A 22,423-nucleotide genomic window follows, 5' to 3' on the forward strand; every position below is an offset into this window, starting at 1 on the left:
GGAAACTGAAAAAAATTGCTTGTATCCTCTTCTGATCTTTGCTTAGCTGTGTTTTGAATGTGATGCGCTGAACGCAAACATCTTTCCATCATTTCCCTCTCTGATTTTTCACCTTATGTATATAAATGGCAGTGCAGACTGGGACATTTCCCTAGTATTGTAAATCATCCTTTGTAACAATATGTTTTGTTAAAATCTTGCTAATATTAGTCTTTGGTTACAGGCAGTTTGCACCGTGCATCCAGTGTTCCAGAGCGTGTCTATAGCATGGGGATTACTGAAAATGATTTTGCACCAAGAACTCCCTATGGTTTCTCATATCATCAGTCAAACCAGGTGAGGAAAAGAAGACAACAAATAGAAATAAATGTAATACCACATGGATAGTTTACCCGATTTGTTACCACAAATAACAGCATGTAGATGTTGCTTCAAGACTTGCTTACTTGCTTATTTGCTTTTAAAAGACTGATTTCTAGAAAAAGAGGTTTTTACAGCTGATATTTGTTAATGTTTTTCCCCCTTCTGGTGAATTCTGAGCCCAGAGGCTAAATTCAACTCAGTTGTACAGATGGGCTTTCTGCAATCCGACTGGTTTTGTGAGAATTGGCATCAGGGTAGAAAATGAAACACCGTATTAACACTCGGCTAAGGTGAAGGCTGTGACAAATCGGATGTTTTATCTGTCCCACCAGGCAGCAGGTCAGTCAGCACGTCAGTAGCTCAGAGCAGCCGGAGGCCATGCTGCCACTCACCCTGCCCAAGAGTTGGAGGTTGCTAGAGGAAGTCCAGCAATCCCATGCGATAACAAATGACGTGGGTAGTAGCTAGGAATGTGTTGAAGGAGGTTAGTGAATTAAGCACCCAAAACCACAGGAAAACACATTGGTTTAGTGTGACGATGGCAGGTAGAGTGTTTCTCATCATTGAAGATAATCCTGTGGTAACCTATTTTAGCATTACAAGAATATGAGCAGTACAGTCTTTGCAATATAATGGTGTTTCTAAACAGTCTAATCAAAAATTCGCTTGTTATTTGGACCAACTTTTCTTGGATTCATAGCCTGAATACTAAGACAAGTAATTGGTTTTCTGCAGGGCTTGTGATACAGCTCATAACTGGTATGAACCTATTTGAGGGAGCAACCATATGACTTGGAAGTAAACACATAGGTCAATAGCAACACTGCTGCATGATCAACTGAAACCAACTCAGTATGGAGCAGAAATACTTATTTAATAAACAGCTGTATGTATAGGGTCCAATTATTTCTTATATTTACATTACTCAAGGAATGGCTTATTCTTATTAAAGGAAATAGTCCAGCTTCTGGCTAGTTCATGAAGCAGCTCCAGCTCTGTATGGGTAAAGTTGGAACCATTTACTTAATACGTTTCCTTCACCATCTGTCCTCCTGTCCTCTGTTCTCACCTATCACCCAGTCCATAATATTTTATGTGAATCTTTTTTTTCTAGAAGAGAGCAACAAGAGGAAAACTGGAGGTGACATAGGAATCACAAGAAAATACTACAGTTTTCCAGGAAGGGGGGGAAAACTAAAGAATTAAAAAAAAAAAAAAAAAAGACAGACTATCTGTCCTGTGTGAAAGCCAGAAAAAGCCACAAGGTCTAGTGTTACACAGAAGCATTAATTTCCTTATGCCCAAACAAAAGATAAAGCTATCCTTGCAAAACTTTTGTAGAATAAACAGATATATCCAATGATCCTTGCCTCAGACTACTAGATTCAGCAACCTTTACTCCTTTTCTGAGTGGATTATTACCCTGAGTAACTCCTCAACAGTAAAATTAAGGGATTTCAGTCTGGCCACTCTCTGCTAAGCACTGTCCCTTCTATTAAAAACTTGTTTACCTTAAAAATGCCTTTAATATTACAAAACTTTAATACAACATGGAAATAGAATAAATGTGGCTTTGATTTATGGCTGGATGCCACTATGCTTACTGATTTTTAAGAAGATTTGGTCTCTATTTGAAAGCCATATAATCTCCCAAATTGTTTTAGTTCTGGAAGATCTTGAATAGAGTATGATGTCCAATTTTGAGTATAAGAAAAAGGTACAAAACTGGAGAGGCTCCAAATGGCACCTAAACAGTGATCTGGAAGACACATCCTACAAATCAAGGTTGAAGGATGTGGGTTTGTTAAGTTTAGAAAAGAGAAAATTATAAAACAAGATGGTGATCCATTACTGTCCGTGCCCATTAGGGACAGGAAAAGAAAAATCATCTTAAATTGCAACTGTAGAATTAAGGAAACCATTGAGATGCTGAAATGGTCATTTTGGTCTCCTTGGAATGTTATGTAATCTTCATTTTTAAGAGGTTAGACAAATAGGGAAAGGACAATCTCTTTACCAGCTCCTACCTTAAACTGAACAGGAGGGCTAAATAACCTTATATTAACAAGGTTAATAGCAATTTGCAGACACCTTAGTATATTATTTTAGTATCTGACTGACTGATTTGCTTCTATTAGACAGCCTTGAATTTAATTTTTGTGGCAGATATGGGTGTTAATCCCCAAGGAGTTTCAAATTGAAACTAAAATCTCCATTAATAAGCAGACTGTTCACTAGCAGGCATAATTGATTTATGCACTTAGTTTGAGTTAATGATAGAAGACTAGATGCTTAGACTTCATGTCCTAGTGTTTAGACTGCAATTCTTCCCATCTCGTTAGGCAAATACAAAGAAGTGTTGCAGAATCCCATTTAATACACAGTTTTGGTGATGACATTTTGTTTTCAGATTCTGATAGCTGACTTTAGAATTTTCGTCTTTACTTTTTTGGTTTGGTTTCCTTGCTATTAGTCCCAAATGCTGTGATCTTCCCGTGACTCCTGTTCTTTTGTGCCCCCTCGAGAACAGGTGGCCTCGCCATCCTCTTACACGAACGGCTGGGGGACAAGGATTGCTTACAAGACGATGGATGAGAGAGCTCAAAGACAGCCTCTGAGGAGACTAGAGGTTTCACCCCAGCGAGGTCCTCAGAGATTGGCATATGTGTCCAATGATTTTCATTATGATGGAGGAATTTCAGCTGGATTCTCGATGAGGCATGGAGACAACAGGAGATCCAGCGGGACTGTCCCACCAAGATACGCTCGGTCTGAGATTGTCGGTTACACTCTTCGTGATTCAGTGAACAGGGGACGCTCTTTTAAGGGTCAGTCCCACATGGGGGCCGTTAATGATGCCATCTTTGATGATGTCTACCCCAGACCCACTGTACCTTTGTACCGTCACGCAGGCAACAGTCGCAGTATGACCAACCTTTTGGAAAAAGAGAATTACCTGACCTCAGGCAGCGCGATGGGACAAGTGAGATCACCAGTTGCTTCCCGTTTGGGGTCTCAGAACAGGCAATCTTTAAGGTCCAGCTTGTACCAAACTACTTTCAGAAGCACACAGACCAGGAGGGAAGCTTCCCAGCCAGCTTCAATAGCCAGTGTTGCTGCAGAAACAGATGGGAAGAGGATGCCACTGACAGCTGCTATGGCAGCAGCAGGGAGAAATGGTTTCCTGCAGAGCGAACAGGTCACCACCAGTGGATCTCAGCTGGGGTAAGCACAATGCAGGACTTGCTTTGGTTCTGGGGTGTTGTAGTTGAAAGGAGCCTTTTTGTTTATAAAGAGAAAGTAAACTGACACCCTATGGCTCAGCAGCCAACACCGTGTATGAAATGTCAGTGCGGAGGATGCAGAACGTAAGTTTTGCGTTTACAAGTCCAATTCCAGTGCAACTGAGGAAAAGGAGAAAAAATGTATGTATATATACATACTACAGGGTCCACACCTTCTGCTAAGGTTTGGGACCCCCTGTTGCCAAGAGTTAATCAATTTTATAAGGAAATGTGAAGCCGTCACTGAGTAATTTACAACCTAAGTCATAAGTAATAGTAATGTGTTGGGAAATTTTGTGCTCATAAGAGACCAGGTGATTTCAGCACTAGTTCTCACAAAAATAGGTCAGAAATCTACCAGTGAAGCAGCTTTTGGCAAATTGGCAATTTCCAATTAAAAATCCTCGATAGTTTCAAGGAAACTTTTTAGTTTTGATAAACTTTAGTTAAAACACAAGCGGAAATTTCTCTTAGCCCTGTAGCACCACCCACCCCTAGAACAAATATAAACTGCTCTGAATCTTAGGGTCCCAAGGCTTTTCGCTCCCACGAGATCCTACATGCTCTGAAGCCCTGTTAGCTGCATGGCAGAAATTCCAAAAGCTGCCCCCAGACTTCAGGAAAATTATTTAAAATTTTAGAAGCATTCTTTTTTCTTTTTCTTTTTTTTTCAAAATTCCTCCACCCCCACCGTAATACCCTTCCAAAGAAGATTTCAGAATGTCTAAAATTGATTTCATTTTCAAAAGAGAAAATGTATCAGTTCTGAAATCCCCCTCAGGAGTGAATAATTTTTTTTCATTTTAGAATACCTTTGATTGTTTCCAGAACTCTTAAGATTCAATGGACAGAATAAACCACTTGGTAAACAGGAGTTAATTACTTGCACTGTTTACTGTGGTTTCTGTTGTTTCAAAATCCAAATAGGATCTCAAGGTTCCTTATGTAAGTTAATCATGGTGAAATTTATAACAGTGTTATTAAGAAATGTCTCTTTTTCCTTACCTGTGTAGCTGTTAAGTTCATTTTTCCAAAGGCCACCTTTCTAAATCCACTGCAGTGTGAGATGAGGCATCATCTGATGTCACTGCTATGTACAGGTCAGGTATTTTCTGTCACCAACTACATGTTGTGTGTTATGACTAGATCTACAGAGTTGCATGGTCATGTGTCCACATCTGATCTAGAGTGAAATTTTTACCTCTGGGTGATGAAGAAGTTAAGAGATCTGGTATTAATGGTATGACTTTTCAATATTCAATCTTTACAGCAATTAAGTCCAGAGGGGGGGGAAAAAAAAAAAACCAAACACCCAACAAAAACCAGCTGAGAGCTCACAACAGCTTAAGAATTGTGAGTAGTAATGTTAAAAATAAGTACCTAGCAGGACTTTGTTTCTCAGCAAGGAAGTTTACAAACAGATGTATCTCTTATTGACTTAATCATTTACTTAACTTTAAGCACATTCTTGAGTGTGTTTCTGGGCCAAACCCAACACTTTGGATATTTCATTTTGTGTAGGAGAAATTTTGGTTCCTCTTTTGCAGGTGCAAATGCTGGAGTCTGGTTGTCTGCCTGCAGAAACATCAACCAAAGTGTTTCTCATACCTGCAGATGTAAACATCTTTATTCAGTTATTGCACAAGTGGCGTGCTTGAGACACTGCTTAACTCCAGGTGGAAGCTTTGTGACCTAATGGAAATCTTTCTGACAGCGTAATTCCTTAAATCCCAGTTTTTAAGAACAGCTTTTGCTGGAAATTACAGAGGGAGGCAGTTGGAAGTGCTGTCAAAGCCTGTAAGGTTCCTTTTGAAGATGTTTACAGATTTTATTTATCTGAGTACTTCTGCCTATTTAATTTACTTCTACATATCTTGTTTAGAGTTTCAAATATTTAGGTTCTACTTTAGTTTCATAGCTAGATTTCTGGGAGAGTGAGTGGCTTTTTATTCTACCCAAAGTTTTAAAAAGTCTCTGTAAAACGGTGAAGAGGATGGTGAAAAGCAACGTGTAAGATACAATTCCACAAGACATTTGCACCACTAGAGTCTTAAATGATGAGGAAGAAACTGTAGCCACTATAGCTGACTGCAGTCAGTATTTGTCCCATATGCTTAAGTACTAATGTGTGTATGATATCCACATACATTATTACTTTTTTCAGACATCTAAAATACAGATTTAATAATTCCCTTTGTAGTTCTTGTCACTGGAAGGGTTTGGTGCAGAAGTCCTGTTTTGGTTGTATTACATTCTGATTCATCCACATCTAGCTACTGAACAGTTCAATGTAGAATTATTTAAAACATAATAGATGACATTTTGCTTTGGGGTATACACTGCCGTCAAATCAGAGATAATTCCCTTAAGTCTGTCATTCCACCAGTGGTACGATAATTTCTTCTGACAAGACTTCTCTCTTTAAGAAGTTACTAGACTTTCACATTTCTTGTCCTTTCTCAGTCTCTTTGATTTTCAGGCTGCATTATCCAATATGTTACTCCCTTAATAATGGAAGGGGGGAAAAAGATAAACCTGTTTTCTGAGTAATTATTTTTTCCAGAAATTTGTACTTTTTAAAAATGTAAATCACAAATTTAGGTCTTTCCAGTGTTAATTAAAAGGATGTAAAATAGTTGTGTAAGGTTAAAGAGAAGTAGCTGACTGTGTATAGTGTTTGAGATGTATATTTTCATTCAATGCATTTTCAAACTTTCTGTAGAAGAATTAGCTCATGCCTTGAGATCAGAGTGGAAAAATCAGAGTATAGAGATGCTATCTCTGTATGTAAAGTGAAGCAGTTAAAGACATCCTCATATCAAGGGCTTAGGGCAGAAAGAGATTCAACCTGAAGCTGTCTGGAAACAGCTACTTACAAAATCTGACCTCTAAATGTGCTGAGAGCTGTCACAAAAGGATGAGGCAACACAGTGTATGTATCTCAAAAATTTTATATTCAGGTAATTAAGGTGAAGTCAGGACTTTTCAAATCATTGTTCTGTTTCACAGCCATTGCCTGAATGTCCATTTTTTTGTTGTCATTGAAAGGCAGAAAGGAAAGGCAGGTGGAAACCTCAGGGTATGGGAGTATGATTTCATTTGTAACAGGTGCAGCAAAATTGCTCTTCATTTTATTGCAGTCCTTGCAGCCTTACAGATTGTCTTCTGCCTTAGCAAAAGGAAGACGCAGATGTTGATTTACAGTGTAGCTGGCAGGAAATTATTCCAACAAAATGCATTTTTGTCTTAGAGCTCATGAGTTCATCATAAATATTCTGGGGAAGAGAGTAGGATTTCAATCCATTTGTAGCAAGATGCCCTATGAGAAGTCTGCCTGATTTCTGCCTGGTTTGTCTACCTTGTCCCTCTGCAGCCCATTCTGGTCGAGCCTGGACTTCCAGGCTTTTTCCCTCCTGCCAGTCCATTATTGAGACAGTCTCAAAACTGTCAAAATTTTTAATTTTAGATGCACTTACTGAGATGATTGTCAAGTAAACCATTCTGATTCTGGTAGCTCTGAAGCAAGGATTTATTGTCAATGACTACTTGTTTCACTGTGGTTCACAGACAGGTTTCTCGTTCCTGTCTGGCCAGCCTGGGATCAAGTTCTACAAAATTATCTGGCTTAAAATAAAAGAATTCTTATGGTTTTCTCCTTCTTTTTTTTTTTTTTTTCCTATGGGTGGAGAGTATTGGAAACAGAAAGTAAATAAAAAGGGTGTGGAACATAACCACCTGTCCCAGTGCTAATGCACCTGATTGCTGTGGATTGTTTTATGTTCCATGTACTGGGGGAAAAATGGGTCTGGTGACCTCTCTTTCCAATTTTTTATATAGTTGTCTAACACAAAATTCAAACATTGTGAATGTTGGGAGGAAAATGGCCACACATATTTTTAATCCCACCGCAGGCGATGTACATAGTCGATTTAATGAGTGGTGGTTTTGTCCCACATGAAAAAAGACTTTGCTCTTCTATTTCAAACTTGAACAACTTCTGTAAGCTTGTAAAAAGTAGGTACTGAGCCAGGCATGTATGTAGTTTGGGGACTGAGAAGATGAAGAAAAGGCATGAAAACACATATAAAAAAGTAATCATTACATTTTGGAGAAAAACATCCAATTACCTTCATGATCGGTAGAAGACACTCTAATTTGGTTATGGCCTTCTTTGAACCGTAGTCTTTCATCCACTGGTGTTTCCATTCTGTTTTAACAATTTAAAGCATGACTTGCTTTGTCTAGAGTCTCTCATTGTTGCAACAGTTGCATTCATGATCTTCTCTTCCCCCAGAATGTTAGTATTTCTTAAAGCTTTTATAACATTTTCTGCTACTGGAAGGGAATAATTTTCTAAGCAAAGCTAAAGTTACTTGAAAAATACAATAATCTTGTTATTACAAGAAATTTCACAGGATAAATTGTGATTTTTCTGCAGTCATGCTTCACGATATTTCCTCTGCCTGTACTTTTAAGGAGCCCGGAAGGGGAGATGACTCTGGAGCGTGCAGTGAGCATATTGAAGAGTGAAAATACACAGTCCACCCCTCGGATTCTTGCTGCAGTGACTTTCATACAACATGAGTGCTTCCAGAAAGCAGATGCCAGAAGAAAAGTAAGTAATTATGTTTATGCTAGTTAGAATCGGGTAGAGCAAATAACTTTCTACGCTGTATGGCACTGTGTGCCAACATGAAAAAAAAGCGTTCCAAGAAACCTTTAGGATACTGATGTAGAATATTTTTTGTATAATACACTGATGCTTTTTCCTGCAGATTCTTTTAAATCAGTGTAATGGTACTTTGCTAACCAAAGTTTGGTCTTTAGGATGCTGCAGCACAATCAGGTGCCTTAGCTCTGGGACAGGTGGTTATGAAGGGCAAAAGGCTGTCTTTCATTTCTTTGTGTTGCCAACACCTGTCGGTCATATGGGATTCTTTTTATCATTAAACTCTGGACTACTCAAAACAGTTGTATCAGATTTCTAAGTCTTTCACATGCTGTTGATTCTACACAAGGATGAGTTTGTCCACAAAACCATATGGCATTTTGAAAGGCTGGAGGACACTGTCATCAATTGTACGTGAATATAAGGTATTTTCCTTAGTAAACTCATTCCTAAATGAGCCAAGGCTTGCTGGTGCCACATCACGGCTCATATGGGATTCATCGTTTGCCACAACATGTAGAACTTCGGAACTGCTGTAAAATATCATCTTATTAATTTGTTCAGGGCCAAAACCTCATTTTCTAAAGAATTAGACACTGAGGAGTAGTCTCTGTTACACGTGGGTGGTTCAGTAGTTAAGTAGTTTACAATATTTAAAGGTCTACATTTTGAATTTTACTAGTTTACTATTTTTTTCTGCATGCACAGAGGTTAACAGAGAAAAATATTGTCTGTCCATCAGGCTGGCTGCTGAGAAAAAAGAAAATCAAAAAACAAACAAGCAAACAACAAACCTTGGTACATCAGGAACATCTTACATCCAGATATCTGAAAGCAGTTTATAAATGTTCCAGACTTAAATCTCGAATATCCATTTCACTAACATGGAAGGCAAAATACAGAGCAATTAATTGTCTTGTCACAAAGTACAAATCCTCAGCAAAGCTGGAAGAGATTTAGCTTCATTCTCTTTCTTTAATTATTAAAATATGATGTTTCCCTTAGTTGTGGATTTTAACTATGACTCATAGGAAAGCCCAGAAGTTAACAGTCCTGTCCAAATGATTAATGATTTGTGCTTCAAATCTTTCACACAGGAGTAAATGAAAAAAGTCCCTATGACTAAAAGTTTTGTGGAGTGGGGAGAGTTTGTCATTTTCAGTTTCTTAACTATTCCCTGTGTCTTGTTTTCCTCACAGGTTTTCTCACTAGGTGGTATCCCCAGACTTTTGCAGCTTCTTGAGGTTCAGAACGAGGACATTCAGCGGGCAGCCTGTGGTGCTCTGAGAAACTTGGTGTTTGAGGACAATGACAACAAACTGGAAGTGTCAGAGCAGAAAGGGATCCCGCTCTTGCTCCGCCTACTCCGACACACCAGGGATGTAGAGACTAAAAAGCAAGTAACAGGTAGTGTTTTCTCTGCAGTCAAGCACGCAGCGCTTTAAGCAGTTCACAAGCTTTCGGTGTGAGGTACCGGAGTGTTTGCTTAGGCCCATGTTTAGTGACTAATACGTTGTCACCTATTCTAAGCTCTTGCCTTAGTGTGAAATTCCAAGGTCCTTACTCAAGACCAGTGTTTAAGACAGTGCGAAGATTGGGAACTGTAAATTCCCCTCTTAAAGGTGCTTCAGAAGTAACATGCATCTGTCTCCAGGAACCTTTAAGTCCTTCAGAAAAGAAAGTGAGGCTCCAAATAGCAATTTCTTTAGAACCACTTCGATGAGCAGTTGTCAGGGCAGTCCCAGGGGTGTCTGGGAAATTAATTAGTGCCCACTGCTTAGTACCATCAGTGGAGTGACCTGCGTTCTGGGTTCATCACTGCAGGGCTTGTGTTCTCATCCTTTTAGTTCCAGTGTCCTTGGGGAAGAACTGCTGAAAATGAGTAGGCCCCACTGCAATTTTGAAGGAAGAGCCTTTTGGATCAGAAACCCAATACTACACCTCTTGTTGTACACCAATATAGCAGGAGCAACAGTGGGAGAAAATGTCCACCACCCCTCACAAAGAAACCTGTGGTGACTGCCCTGTTGGCTTTACAGCAGCCAGTTAAAAAATGCCCACCACTTCATCCCTCTAGTCATGTTTGACCCATGGTGTGTCTCTAGGAAGTCAACCGCTTGTGACCCACATGCATTCTAGCTAGCATGCAAAGGAAGAGCAGGATTATATTTTATAGATGAAGAAAACATTATGAATAAATGAATGGGGATTTGTTTCAAGTGATCTTTAAAGGTATCAGGAATACAAGCTATTAAAATGACAGTGCTTGAAAAGAGAGAAGGTGTCAAGCAGCCCTGCCTTGAAGCAAAGGCATGTTGAGACCTCCTGTAATTCTGCATTCTTCTAAGTATTTGAAATACTAGGCTCCCTAAGCTGGAGAACAAAGCTTTGTATTGTTGGCTGTTTTGGCTCAGTTCTACAGCTCGGCAACATTAAAATGTTTTAAAGTTTTTCACATTCATCAGATGCAGAATTGGGTCACTTAGTAACATGCTGCATAGTGTGTTGTCTCTCAGTGTTATTACACACCAACAGGGAAAGCAATGAAAATGGTGGTACAGTGGCCAGAAAGATGATGCTCTTTTCTTGCTAGCAGTTCCATCATTTCTGACAAGAGCTGTGACTGTTTCTGCAGGATAACTCATACAAAAATTGTAAATATTACTGTCTTCCCCTTCACCAGTGTGAAAATAGATGAAGGGGCACCTTCTTTCAGCAATTACTGCTGCCATTGAACATCAGTATTTACTTACGAAACATACAAGACACCAACAAAATATTTAAAGAATATTGAGCAGGATGTAGCTTGCATAAAGCAAAATATTCTGATATACTTTCATGTCTATCAGCTGCAAGGGATGGCTTTAAAACCACTGGAAAAGATAAGTATTTCTTGCTTTGTTGAAGACCACATGTGCAATTAGGAGGAAGTACGCTAGGTCCCTTGGTGAAAATGGCAGTAGGGTATACTTTTTGCCATCACTTGTGGAATTCTTTCAGCTCCCTAGCAAGCTGCAAGGAGCCCATAAGGCAAAGAGCAGCCTGGTTGAATTAATTTCTGAGAGAATATTAACTTGGCTTCCAGCCATTTTCTTTCCCAGCCCACACTTCAAAGGCAGGCAAGGAGCAGGCGGCAGACAGGATGTAGACAGTCACTGTTAAACATATGCTTACTAAGGTCAGTGCTGCCAGGTGACCTTGGCATGTACAGCAATATCTAGGAAACACTGGAATTACTGTCCTCTACGGACTGACTCTGTAGCCTGAGAAGGGCTGCGACATAAGGTTTTTCCAAGCACAATGCAAACCTCTGAGTGACTTTCTACCAAAATGGTTAAGCCCAACTGAGCAACAGTTTCCCTGTCTGACTGATGTCTCACCTACAACTTTTGTTTCTCCTCTTGCATTGCCTTTCGCTTCCTGCAGGACTAGTGGAGTATCATCACTCTGCATGCAATTGCCTTGCAGTGTTGTAACACTCCCAGGAAAAGGTTAATGCAGAACCTTCGGGCTTCCACCTGCTTAGCATGAGAAGCCCATCTGTCTTTCCTCATCAGACTTATCACTTGCTTACTTTGACTGTGAATTAGAGACTTCCAAATCTGTGATATTAGAATTAGCTGAATGTCTTCTCCCGTAAGAGATTAGTAAAATAATCTTGGTACCTGATAATACCGCACTGAACTCTCAGTGAAAGACTCCTGGCCAGAGACCGAAAGCTCACAATGCTCATTAATAAAGACATCTAAATTCAGGAGAGGAAAGATTTTGGTTTATGTGGCTGGGTAGGAAGCATGGTACCAAAGCATTCCACCTGACAAAAAGATAAGGAATTTTTTGGAGAGAAGGAAGTTAAAACTCCGAGACAAAGAAGTTTTCTCATACTGTACTTCATTACCTGTCAGAAATATGATCTAATACTTGTGTGCATGAGATAAGTACATCTCAGCCTTAGAATCTTATCTTTAAGGTCACTGGCTTATTAGTAGCAGCAGTGTTAATACAGACAAACTCTTGCCTAATATTAAGCTATATCATGTCATATATTCTCAAACAATGTCTTGATGGCCTGTATTTTCTTCTGACCTGTGGTACTGGCCTTTCCTCCTCTTCCTTTCTCTCTCACTGTGCAGAGAGAAACTACAAAGCCAATACCAGGTAAGTAGGGAAATGATCTCCCAAGATCAAAAATAGGACTCCTTTGTATTGATTTCATCACACATAAGAACCCGCAACTCTCATTGCTATACATACACTCCCATGGGCACAGCAGAAATGGAGATGCAGGCCAAGACCCAGGCTGAGGAGTGCAGTCTGAGCGCAGTCGCGCAGGGCACCTTGCATCGTCTTACGGGAAGACTGAAAGCAGTGAAAGTGTATGGAGATAGATGTTGATTATCACAGGTGCTGTTTCCTGCCTCACAGCCTGTGCATCCCAGGAGAACAAAAAGCATCAAACCAGTTCTCCCTCCAAAGTGGCTTTGTGCTTATGAAAGTGGTTTAAAGTTGCTGCAGACCAGTTTACCTGATGCCTGTGTGCAGAAAACAGCTGCCCGATTTCTCTGTGCAAGTTCTGTACTTATATGAACTCTTCTTGGGTGGAACAAAGCCTCCTCAAGATCACATTGCCTAGATTTGCTAGCTTCATAAAATCATTAAAGAAAAGGAACCGTAAGCTCTCTCCAATCTTTGACATAGGAACAAATTTGCAGATCTCTTGGGAAAGGAATGAGGTTACTCCTGAATAGTAGGAGACAATGTCACTCTGGGCAATGCAGGAGCCAAGGCAGGAATGGCATTTTGAAGTATTTGGAGAGCATAATGTATTTGGAGAGCATAATGAAAGTAAAATGGCATGGAAAAAAAAAAAAAACACCAAAAGAGATCGGCTTTTTTGAAGATAAGTGAAGATGAGCCTCCAGGGAGTATCCAACCTCTTGATCTTGTTATCATGCAGCATAAATCTAAGAAATGGAAGAAATTTTTTCCTGCAGGGAAAATTACAGCACAAACAGAACTGTCATTAAAAGAAATACAAGTTTAAATGGAGACTGCACCCATTTTCCCAAATAACCATCTAAGAGAAAACTGTACCCCTATAAACACATTTTAGTATAGCTACAAGGAAAGAGCCCACTCCTAAGGACACTTTCTAATGTGAATAAATTAATTCACACCCAGAATGTCTCTGAGATAATCCTTGAAGCCCAGTGAGACAGTGCCTGTGGGTAAAGATAGGATTTTTGTTGGAAAACTTACAGTGTGAACAACATCTCAAATTCTGTTCTGACAATTCTATTCTAGGTATCTGTCAAAATGCACTTGTCCTTTTGATACGATATTCTGTCCTTGTGCCCTTGCATTTGTGGCATTCTGTCTGAACCTGCTTCCCTTACCAGTGCCCCTCGGACTGCATGTCTGATTTCTTACGTCTTATTTAACCTTCAGGGAAGTACATTCTTCCTTTTATCCCCTAATTCAGAGGTTGAAGAGCTGATTCCAGAAGAAGGAATGGGCTGCTTCTGACTGGTTTTTGTTTTGATTTTACTATTGCTCACAATAACTGTAGTTAAATTCAAAGATACAAAAGAAATATTTTCTGTTGTGAACTGATGAAAGGAACATTCACTGACACTCTGCCAGTGTCTGGAGAAATGCGTCTGTGAAACTTAGAGCAACAAGCTGGGGAAACAATGAATGCCTTTGTAGTGAAAAGCAGAAGTACACGTCTTTTTTCCAGGGGAAGAGTACTTTAAAAAGAGTTGTCATCTGCTGGAATAAAACACAAGCAAAGCTAATCAATTATACAAGATTATATTTGAGATTTGTTTTGGTGTTTGGAGAATGTGAGTAGACAAGTTGTGTAGTGTTACTTAATGACTTGTTTAGTGACAAATGTCTGGACGGTAACAGCCAGCCAGCGTTTTAACAGCTTTCCCTCTTATAAGGAATTTTGCCATCAAGTGTTAGAGAAACTTGGTAATGGGAATCTCCTGTCTTTAATTACGTGGATGATTGTGCCCCTTTTTTAGCCCTATATCCATGTCCTCAGATCAAGGCTGGCAGAAATTTCGCTCCTCTTCAGGATATCGAGTGCCAGTCAGGCTCCTTCACCTATTAACTTCAAGGAGTTTGAGATTAGGTCTTTCTAATCTTGTGTGGGGGAGTCTTTTCACCACTCTGATTTTATTTTGGATATTGCAGGCTTGTTGTGGAATTTGTCCTCCAATGACCAGCTGAAGCACCTGTTGGTTAGAGAAGCCCTACAGACACTCACTGAAGCTGTTCTCATCCCTTACTCGGGCTGGCCAGATCGAGATTACCCAAAGTCAAGTGTTTTACCTGACCCTGATATCTTCTACAACGCCACAGGATGCTTGAGGTAAGCACTCAGTCTGCATGTATCCAAATCAACAGTGATGGTAAAAGCAAGATGCACACTTATTTTCTATCTTGCTTTGAACTTGGATGGCTCCGAGAGCAGAGTTTGCGTACAGATCATCATTTGAAATATGACCTCATGTGTATCAAACCAAAAGAATTACTGCTCAGTACAATGAAAACAACTTTATTTTAAAAGTTATGTATAAATTTGATGTGTACTCCACAGACTAAATATAACCATAACAGAAGATTATCAGGTGCTTGGTTGCAGTGCGTAGGTGCATTGAAGTCAAAGAAATCCTTTACTGAATAACAGGTGTTGGTATGATGTATGAAATTAGCCCTTGACTGATGATGATAGTAGTAAGAATAAAGCTTTTTTAAATAGTTGTAGGAATGGTATTACAAATCGGCACTGGAGAAGAGCTAACAGTAACTTAAAAAAAAATTTAAATCTCTGTGAGCCCCTTAAAGTTATTTTAAGTGATCTCCAAACCTTTTTGATCATACACCCCTATGAGTTAAAAAATTTTTGAGAACACTCCCTTAGTATTTGTATAGTAATTTATTTATAAATTTTATACGTGTACGACTGTACTAATATTATGTACATTATGAAACATACATTAAAGCAGAAATTAAGAAGGATGATATAAAGAAGAAATAAACTCTGGGGCTTTTTTTATTTTATTCATTAATGGTACAAAAATATTTTCTTTCCACCCTCCAATAGACTATCTTGTGCACCGCTGGGGAGAACAGTGCCCTTGTGGTTGTATAGCGCAGTGGCTTTTAAAGCCTAGGTCTGAAGTTGCATGATCTGCTGATACAAATGCAAAAGTGACACATTAATTGGATAAAGAAGTTCTTTGACCTGTATAAGAATTGTTTATGACAGATTTGTTAATACCTTTTTCATAAACAATTCCTGCTTGAACAATTGAGGCACAGGAGAAGTACTTTGGGTAGTAAGAAAAACATGCTCAGCAGTGTCACTCTTTTTTTTCTATTTGGCATGTAAACCACAACTAATAGTTATATTCAGTAGGATCTCTGAGGACCCTTTGATTAAATACATAGGGTTGATCTCGAGCCACAATCACTTCTTACCAATTAGATGACTTGGAAAGGGGACATGGTACCTACAAGCACAGAGAAGTCTTCAGTTTTCAGCTGCTGCCAAAGTTTCTTACTTTGTTGTATCATAATCTATAGCAAAACTGATTAGAAAATGACAACCTAAATTAGGAAAAAGCTGGTTTTTAACCCAAAGGAAGCCTTGTCCTACTTTTTGCACAAGTTCATGTAAATTGAGGCCAGGCTGCAGCCATGGATTGATGAATAGATTTCAGTTGTGTATTTACTGGTGCAATCAGCTAATAGCCTCATGAACAAGGTAGCAGATACTACTGAAAAACACCAAAGGCCTCAATAAACACCCCCCTAAATGACTGAAGTATAAAAGTCATATCTTTAATAAAAACACCTTTAAAAATAACAGTCCATAAAACTGTGGGCCTTTGTGTTTGTGAGTTCAAAGTCGTTGACTGTTGAATAAATACATTGTGAGTATTAGAGATACACGTCTTTTGTTTACACATTTGAAAATGCATGAAAGGACATAGTTTGAGATAATTAATGAGTAACATATTAGTGCAAAGGCATGGCCTGAGTTTTAAACTCTTCTTAAGTACAAGGAATTAATTTTGAAATTTAGAGGCTGGGAAGCTGCCCAGTTTTACCTTACACATATCTGTTTTGTTAACGTCCTACAGCAGAGTACTTGTATCGGTGTTGCATAAATTTTTACTGTGTACACAGCTCTGTATCTGACTCATGAGTGGTTTCAGAGGACAAAGGAATTGTTGGCTATGCAAAATACTTAACAATAAGCACCTTTTTTCTGCAGAACTCCTGTCAGCCCATTGCCTACTAATTAACTTCATCTCTAAATAATCATTAACTTTTATTTAGAACCATAGAATGGTTGGGGTTGGAGGGGACCTTAAAGACCATCTAGTTCCAACCCCCCTGCCATGGGCAGGGACACCTTCTACTAGAGCAGGTTGCTCAAAAAAGCCTCACCCAGCCTGGCCTTGAACACTTCCAGGGACGGGACATCCACCGCTTCTCTGGGCAACCTGTTCCAGTGCCTCACCACCCTCTCCGTAAAGAACTTCTTCCTGATATCCAATCTAAACCTCCCCACTTTCAATTTAAACCCATTATCCCTTGTCCTGTCACTACAGGCCCTTGTAAAAAGTCCCCCCCAGTTTCCTTGTAGCCCCTTCAGGTACTGGAAGGTGCTATAAGGTCTCCCTGGAGCCTTCTCTTCTCCAGGCTGAACAAGCCCAACTCTCTCAGCCTGTCCCCATTGCAGAGGTGCTCCAGCCCTCTGAGCATCTTCGTGGCCCTCCTCAGACTTGCTCCAGGAACATTAACTACCCATAACAGAGTCTCTCTAACTGATGCTAGTGGTGTTGTCCAAAGTCTGTAGCCTGAAACAGGTTGTCTTTTCTCATAAAATCAGTCTGAGTGTTAGCTGTGCCGCTCTGTGGTGACATGACTTGCTCCTCTCCTGCATTTGGACTCTGGAACCATCTCTTCCCAATGAACCAGCCTGTGGGGGCACAGGATCATTCCCAGTTTTAGCATGGTACTACTCTTTCTGAGCCTGTTGCAGCAACTTGACCTGGTATGTGACAAATAACGAGTAGTTCAGTTGTTTTAATTTAAATGGAAGTAGATTCTGAACATACCTTACTCTGTACAGCGTCAGTGAGTGAGGCTGCTCCAGAGCTGCAGTTGGCTCTGCAACCTTAATGAAATCTCTCGAACTGCCCTTATCTAAATGCCCAAGGATTCATTACCTATTTTAAAATATGATACCCATATTCTAGTCCTTCTCACTTTTAAGAATTTGAGTACTAAAAATTATAACTGAGAGGAGAAGAAGGGAGGCTTGAAAATTCGCAGGTAAAATTGATCTGCAGGATAGCCAACATACTTTCTAGCAGAGAATACTTTAAGAGAAACTTACCATATTTGTACAGACCAAATATCTGAAATTCTTAAAATTAATCAGTTTGCTTCTCTTTCTTGGAAATTAACGCACCTCCCCGATTGGGTCACTAGAAGTCTTCCTTCCTTATCTATTAATTAAAAGAAAAACTGCACAAAGGAGTGCTGAAAACTAAAAAAAAGAGCACACCACAAAATAAAAAACCTGTGCACTGAGGGAATGATGTTACTAATGATGTTTAAAGAGTATATATATTTGCCAGAATATAAATCTGTAATTAGTCTTCCCTTTTGTAACACTAACATGTTTGTTGTGCATGTTGGTAAAGTCTATAGCCTGCGGCTTCTGTTTCAGGGTAGAAATAGTACTTTGAAGTGCAATATGTTATGCATAGTACCATACTTAATTATAGGAGAATGCCAAAACTTCTTTTCAAAAGTTTACATACACCTGTTGACTGACAGGGACACCCACGGTCCGAATCTAACACTGTCGTCTGACATGGGTGTATGCGCAGTGCCGCGCGGTTATCAACTGGTGAAGTAAAGCTCTCTTCATCCTCTCTGACAGAATATCAGGGGGAGAAGTGAACCCACGTCTAGCAGATAATATTAGAGATAGTAACACTGGGATGAGTGAATGACTAGAACACTCCTCATTCTGCTAACCAGATACTGCCAGAAGTATTTTGGAGTCCTGAATTTTGACTGCCTGAGTCAGTGTATGCAGTCACTGATAAGGAAGTCTGAAGTTAGGAGGATTTGTTAATCCCATTCTCTAGGTCTGTAATCTGTCTTGAAGCTTTGCTTCAAGTGTTACAGATGTCATGGGTCACAAAAGATACTAAGATGAAGCTGTGTACACCACATAATTCTGCATTAGCATTTAGAATAACTAATGGTATTGTTCAGTCCTGAGATATGATAAAAAGCACTGTGCCCTCAAGAAGCAGAATAAGCAGAATCAAAAGACTTTGCTGGTGCCTGACAACAAGCTGAAGAAGTAAAATTGGTGTATTAAAACATCAAGAGGAGTGTGGCAGACTTTTGCAGACAAGTCTTGATGGATTTAAAAGGCAAAGTCACTTTTTCTTGGCCTGAAAGTCCTACACATAATAGTTCTGTCTCCAGTTTCAATACAAATGGGTAGAAATCTTCAAGATAATTAGCCTCTTCCTCCATACTCCTTCTCCGAGTCTGAAAGGGTAAGATGCCAACAGCATATAGAATATATGGCTATATTATTTATATACATAAGTAAATTTCTGGCATCATTCTTCCTCTGATTAAAAGGAAGGCTTGGTAGAAGGCTGTTTGTATTATACCTTGACAGCTGATAATGATGTAGTTTCATTTTTACCTTGAAATACTGGTTCCCCAAAGTTCTGCAATGCTGAACTTTCCAAAACTTATGATTAGTGATCACATTTTCTCTTGCAAATTATATAATTTAAGCGTGTGAGCTAGCGATCGCAACTGTTGTGCTTCATTACAGAGTCCTCCTTTTTAATTGCTTTGTAACTGGAGCAACCTGTGGCCCTATGTATCCTAATTCTTCAAAATTTTCTAGACAGCTGTCTCCAGGAAAGTCAGCTAACCTCTCTGTTCCTGGTTTCCCAGCCAGTAAAATAGAAGTAACACTTCCTTTTTCATTATTATTTTTCATCCTTTGGTCTGTCCCACCTCCCTTTTAAGCTCTTTGTGAGTTACACAGTGACCCACAAGGACAGTGGAAAGCTGGAGATGGAGGAAGTAGTATCACTGCACTGCAGATCAGGACGCTGCGTAAACATCTCCTTCCATTTGCTCTGGAGAGAATTGAAGCCAAAGCTCTCATTGTGTGTTGAAAAGTGCAATGGAAGCTTCTAAGAGAAAATGTAAAACAAATGACAGATGATAGGTCATCTGTCAGATAGGTTCAAGAGGTCTTTGAACCAAGGCCTCTTGCGTTGCCATTCCTTGAAGTTTATTTCCATCCATTCTTATCTCCTCTCGTCTCCAGTTAGGTATACCTGCTCCATCAGTTCCTGAAAGGACTTTTCTTATTTCCAGCAAACAGCTTGCAGCCTGGCACCTGTAGTTACTAAGTAGATCCCCGGATACTTTTCCCTCCCTGTTGCATTTTTGAACTGTGTAAAGCATGAAGGGAATACAGTTGCCTGAACTACTTCAGGAAATTGTTATCACGTAATTGCATTAAATTCAAATTACCAGTTTTAGCACAATGAGTCCCAGAAGCAAAAGGCCTCTTCTTATCAGTTGTGTGGATCATTCAGAGCAGTGCCAAAACCTTTTCCAACATAGCTGGCCACTGTGTGACTCAGTGCTGGTTGAAAGGGAGTATCCCTTTCATTTGGTGCCATTTCCAGTCTAACTAATCCTATATTATCATGCTGTTCCTTTCAAAATCAGACTTGATTTTACTATGTTACATTTCTTTGTATTTACCTCACATGTCTGGAGCAAAACAATATTTCCCAATAGGGAATTAGCTGATCCTCCACAAACACCACAGGAAGTTGGGCGAACGGCTATTTTGGTTACAGGTATAGTTACACCGTGCATGTGCGCAAGAGAGAACAGAAGCAGCAGATATGGGAGGAGATAAATGAGATACGATACATCCACATTAGCATGTGGTATAGTTTGGGCATGTCAACAGGATTAGCATAGTTAAGCATACCAGAAGTCAGTTACTTTGAATAGTTAGATGATCCCAAAACATAAGTTCTAAATCATTTGAAGGTGAGCATCCGTACTAGCAGGAATATCCCTAAGGCTGCCTTCTGCCCATGCTACATTCTCCCAGCCATTCAATACCAGCACAGGGTAGAGACAGCAGGAAGTGTAGCTGAAGCATTTGTCTATGAGAAGACTCTTGATCCTGACTCCAGCTGATCCTTTTATCCAGAGATGTATTTGTCTTAGCGTACTGCTGATGAAATGCTGGTAAAACAAACTTGCACAGCAGATTGGAGGATTTCCAGGTAGCCCTGAAGTCTCACCGTGGGGTTTTCCAGGAGCCACAACATGGGTCAGCCCAACCATGGCAATTGCCCAAGCACTGAGTATTTCAAGGCCTTCAGGAGCTCCACTGCAAGCGAGTCCAACTCCTGAGCTCACAGTTCCAGTTGTCAAGAACCTCAAATCGGGAGGTCAGAATGAAGCCAGTTTTGAAATTTTCTAAGCAAAATGTTTCAAAACCTTCTTTATTTGTTTGTTTTGTAATAAATCTCAGAAATATTTTTATTCCTAATCTCATAATATTTATATTTCCTGCAATTTCTCACCCTTCAATTAGCAGACAAACCTAGTCATCAGGTTTTGCCTAAAATGCTCATCTGTGCCTTCAAAACAACTCTGACCTGTAAAGTGATTACAGTTGTAGTTGGGCGAGTTGTGGCACATTATGGCAATAAGGGAGCGGAGGAAGGTGGAGAATGGAGTGGTCAAATGTGTAGAGACACACACTGATGTCTCTGACTGGATGAACAGCTGAGCATCAGTTTCTTAGTGAAACAGAGTTCAGTCATTCATTTCCTTTGCAGAACAGGACAGTGACTCTGATTCATGCTCTTCTCCATCTCCTGACCTATAAAACTATGTGTGCCACCATATGCATGCGAGACAGCAAGGCCAGGTGATGGCCTCGCCTTGCACAGCCATTCAGCATGATCGTAGCTGTCAAAAATCCAGGGATTTTTGAAAAATGTACTGTGACAAAATGAAATGCTGTATCAGCTGAAGTGTCTTTGCCAAGGTAAATTCCACACTTATCTTTTAATAGTATTTTTAGTCTGTGTGCCTCAGAAACTATTTTTGCTATGTGCTAGAAGAGCTGGAGCATGTACGTTTCTGTCAGCATAACCATAGGCATATGAAAGGGTTAAAAGACTTGAACATGACATATATAGGCAAAATGAAATTCCAAAATGTTGTCTATGGTAGACCACATTGAGGAATCTGAATGTTAATTCTGTGAAATATAATTCCATAAGATAATAAGTGAACTCATAAATAGGGATATTGTTAACAGCATGACCTAAAGTAAAACTATATTTACAACACATTAGTGTTTAATCTGAATATGTACTTATCGAGGGGAAAAAAAAAACCACAGAAGAACTGCATTGACAGTGTTTAAACCACTACATGCATTTTACAGTCATAAGCCACGGGAAGGTTTAAAGCTGTACCTTACTGGCTTTGTCATTAGTAAAGTTTTAAACCACTGCAATTTCCAGTGGGTAAAGTAAGCATGTGAAATAAACACCCTGAAGCTGCCTAAAGGAACGTGTCCCTCTCCGTGATGGATGCTAACACTGGGTTGCATTTAATGTTAATCCAAACAAAGAAGCTGGAATGTGATACTGCGTGCAGCCTTTTGGCCAGGAGAGCCGCGGGTGTCCAAAATAATGAGGCCTAGGTTTATAATTCCAGCATTCCATAATTCAGAGTTTGTTCAGTTGTGAAAATAATTACATGCCAAAATTATAAGTGTCGTTACTTCCCTGGAAATCAGTAGCTTATTTAGAGCCAGACTTCAAGCAGCAAGTGTGTGTTTGGCTTTTCAAGAGTTTTTAAATAATTTTCATAATTCATTTGCAAGTCATTTTGGGGTCACCACAAAGCACAGAACATGTTACTTGAAAGCCAGGCCAGCAGTGTCTTCCTTTGGGTCTGGAGGAAGCAGGAAGCGTGC

General features: G+C 39.7%; 1 protein-coding gene across 1 annotated transcript in view; it reads left to right on the forward strand.

Moving 5' to 3' along the window:
* Nucleotides 1-228: 228 nt before the first annotated feature.
* The window catches only part of PKP2 (plakophilin 2), a 31,460-nt gene continuing 9,265 nt past the window's right edge, over nt 229-22,423 (forward strand). Inside the window, exons 1-5 of the mRNA XM_010149253.1 lie at nt 229-336; nt 2,894-3,588; nt 8,124-8,262; nt 9,516-9,723; nt 14,521-14,698. Of these exons, the coding sequence (XP_010147555.1) occupies nt 268-336; nt 2,894-3,588; nt 8,124-8,262; nt 9,516-9,723; nt 14,521-14,698 (1,289 nt within the window). The 5' untranslated portion in view covers nt 229-267. The remainder of the gene's footprint in view (nt 337-2,893; nt 3,589-8,123; nt 8,263-9,515; nt 9,724-14,520; nt 14,699-22,423) is intronic.

This window comes from Eurypyga helias, unplaced genomic scaffold (genome assembly GCF_000690775.1).
Source record: "Eurypyga helias isolate BGI_N326 unplaced genomic scaffold, ASM69077v1 scaffold18700, whole genome shotgun sequence".
Taxonomy (NCBI): Eukaryota; Metazoa; Chordata; class Aves; order Eurypygiformes; family Eurypygidae; genus Eurypyga; species Eurypyga helias.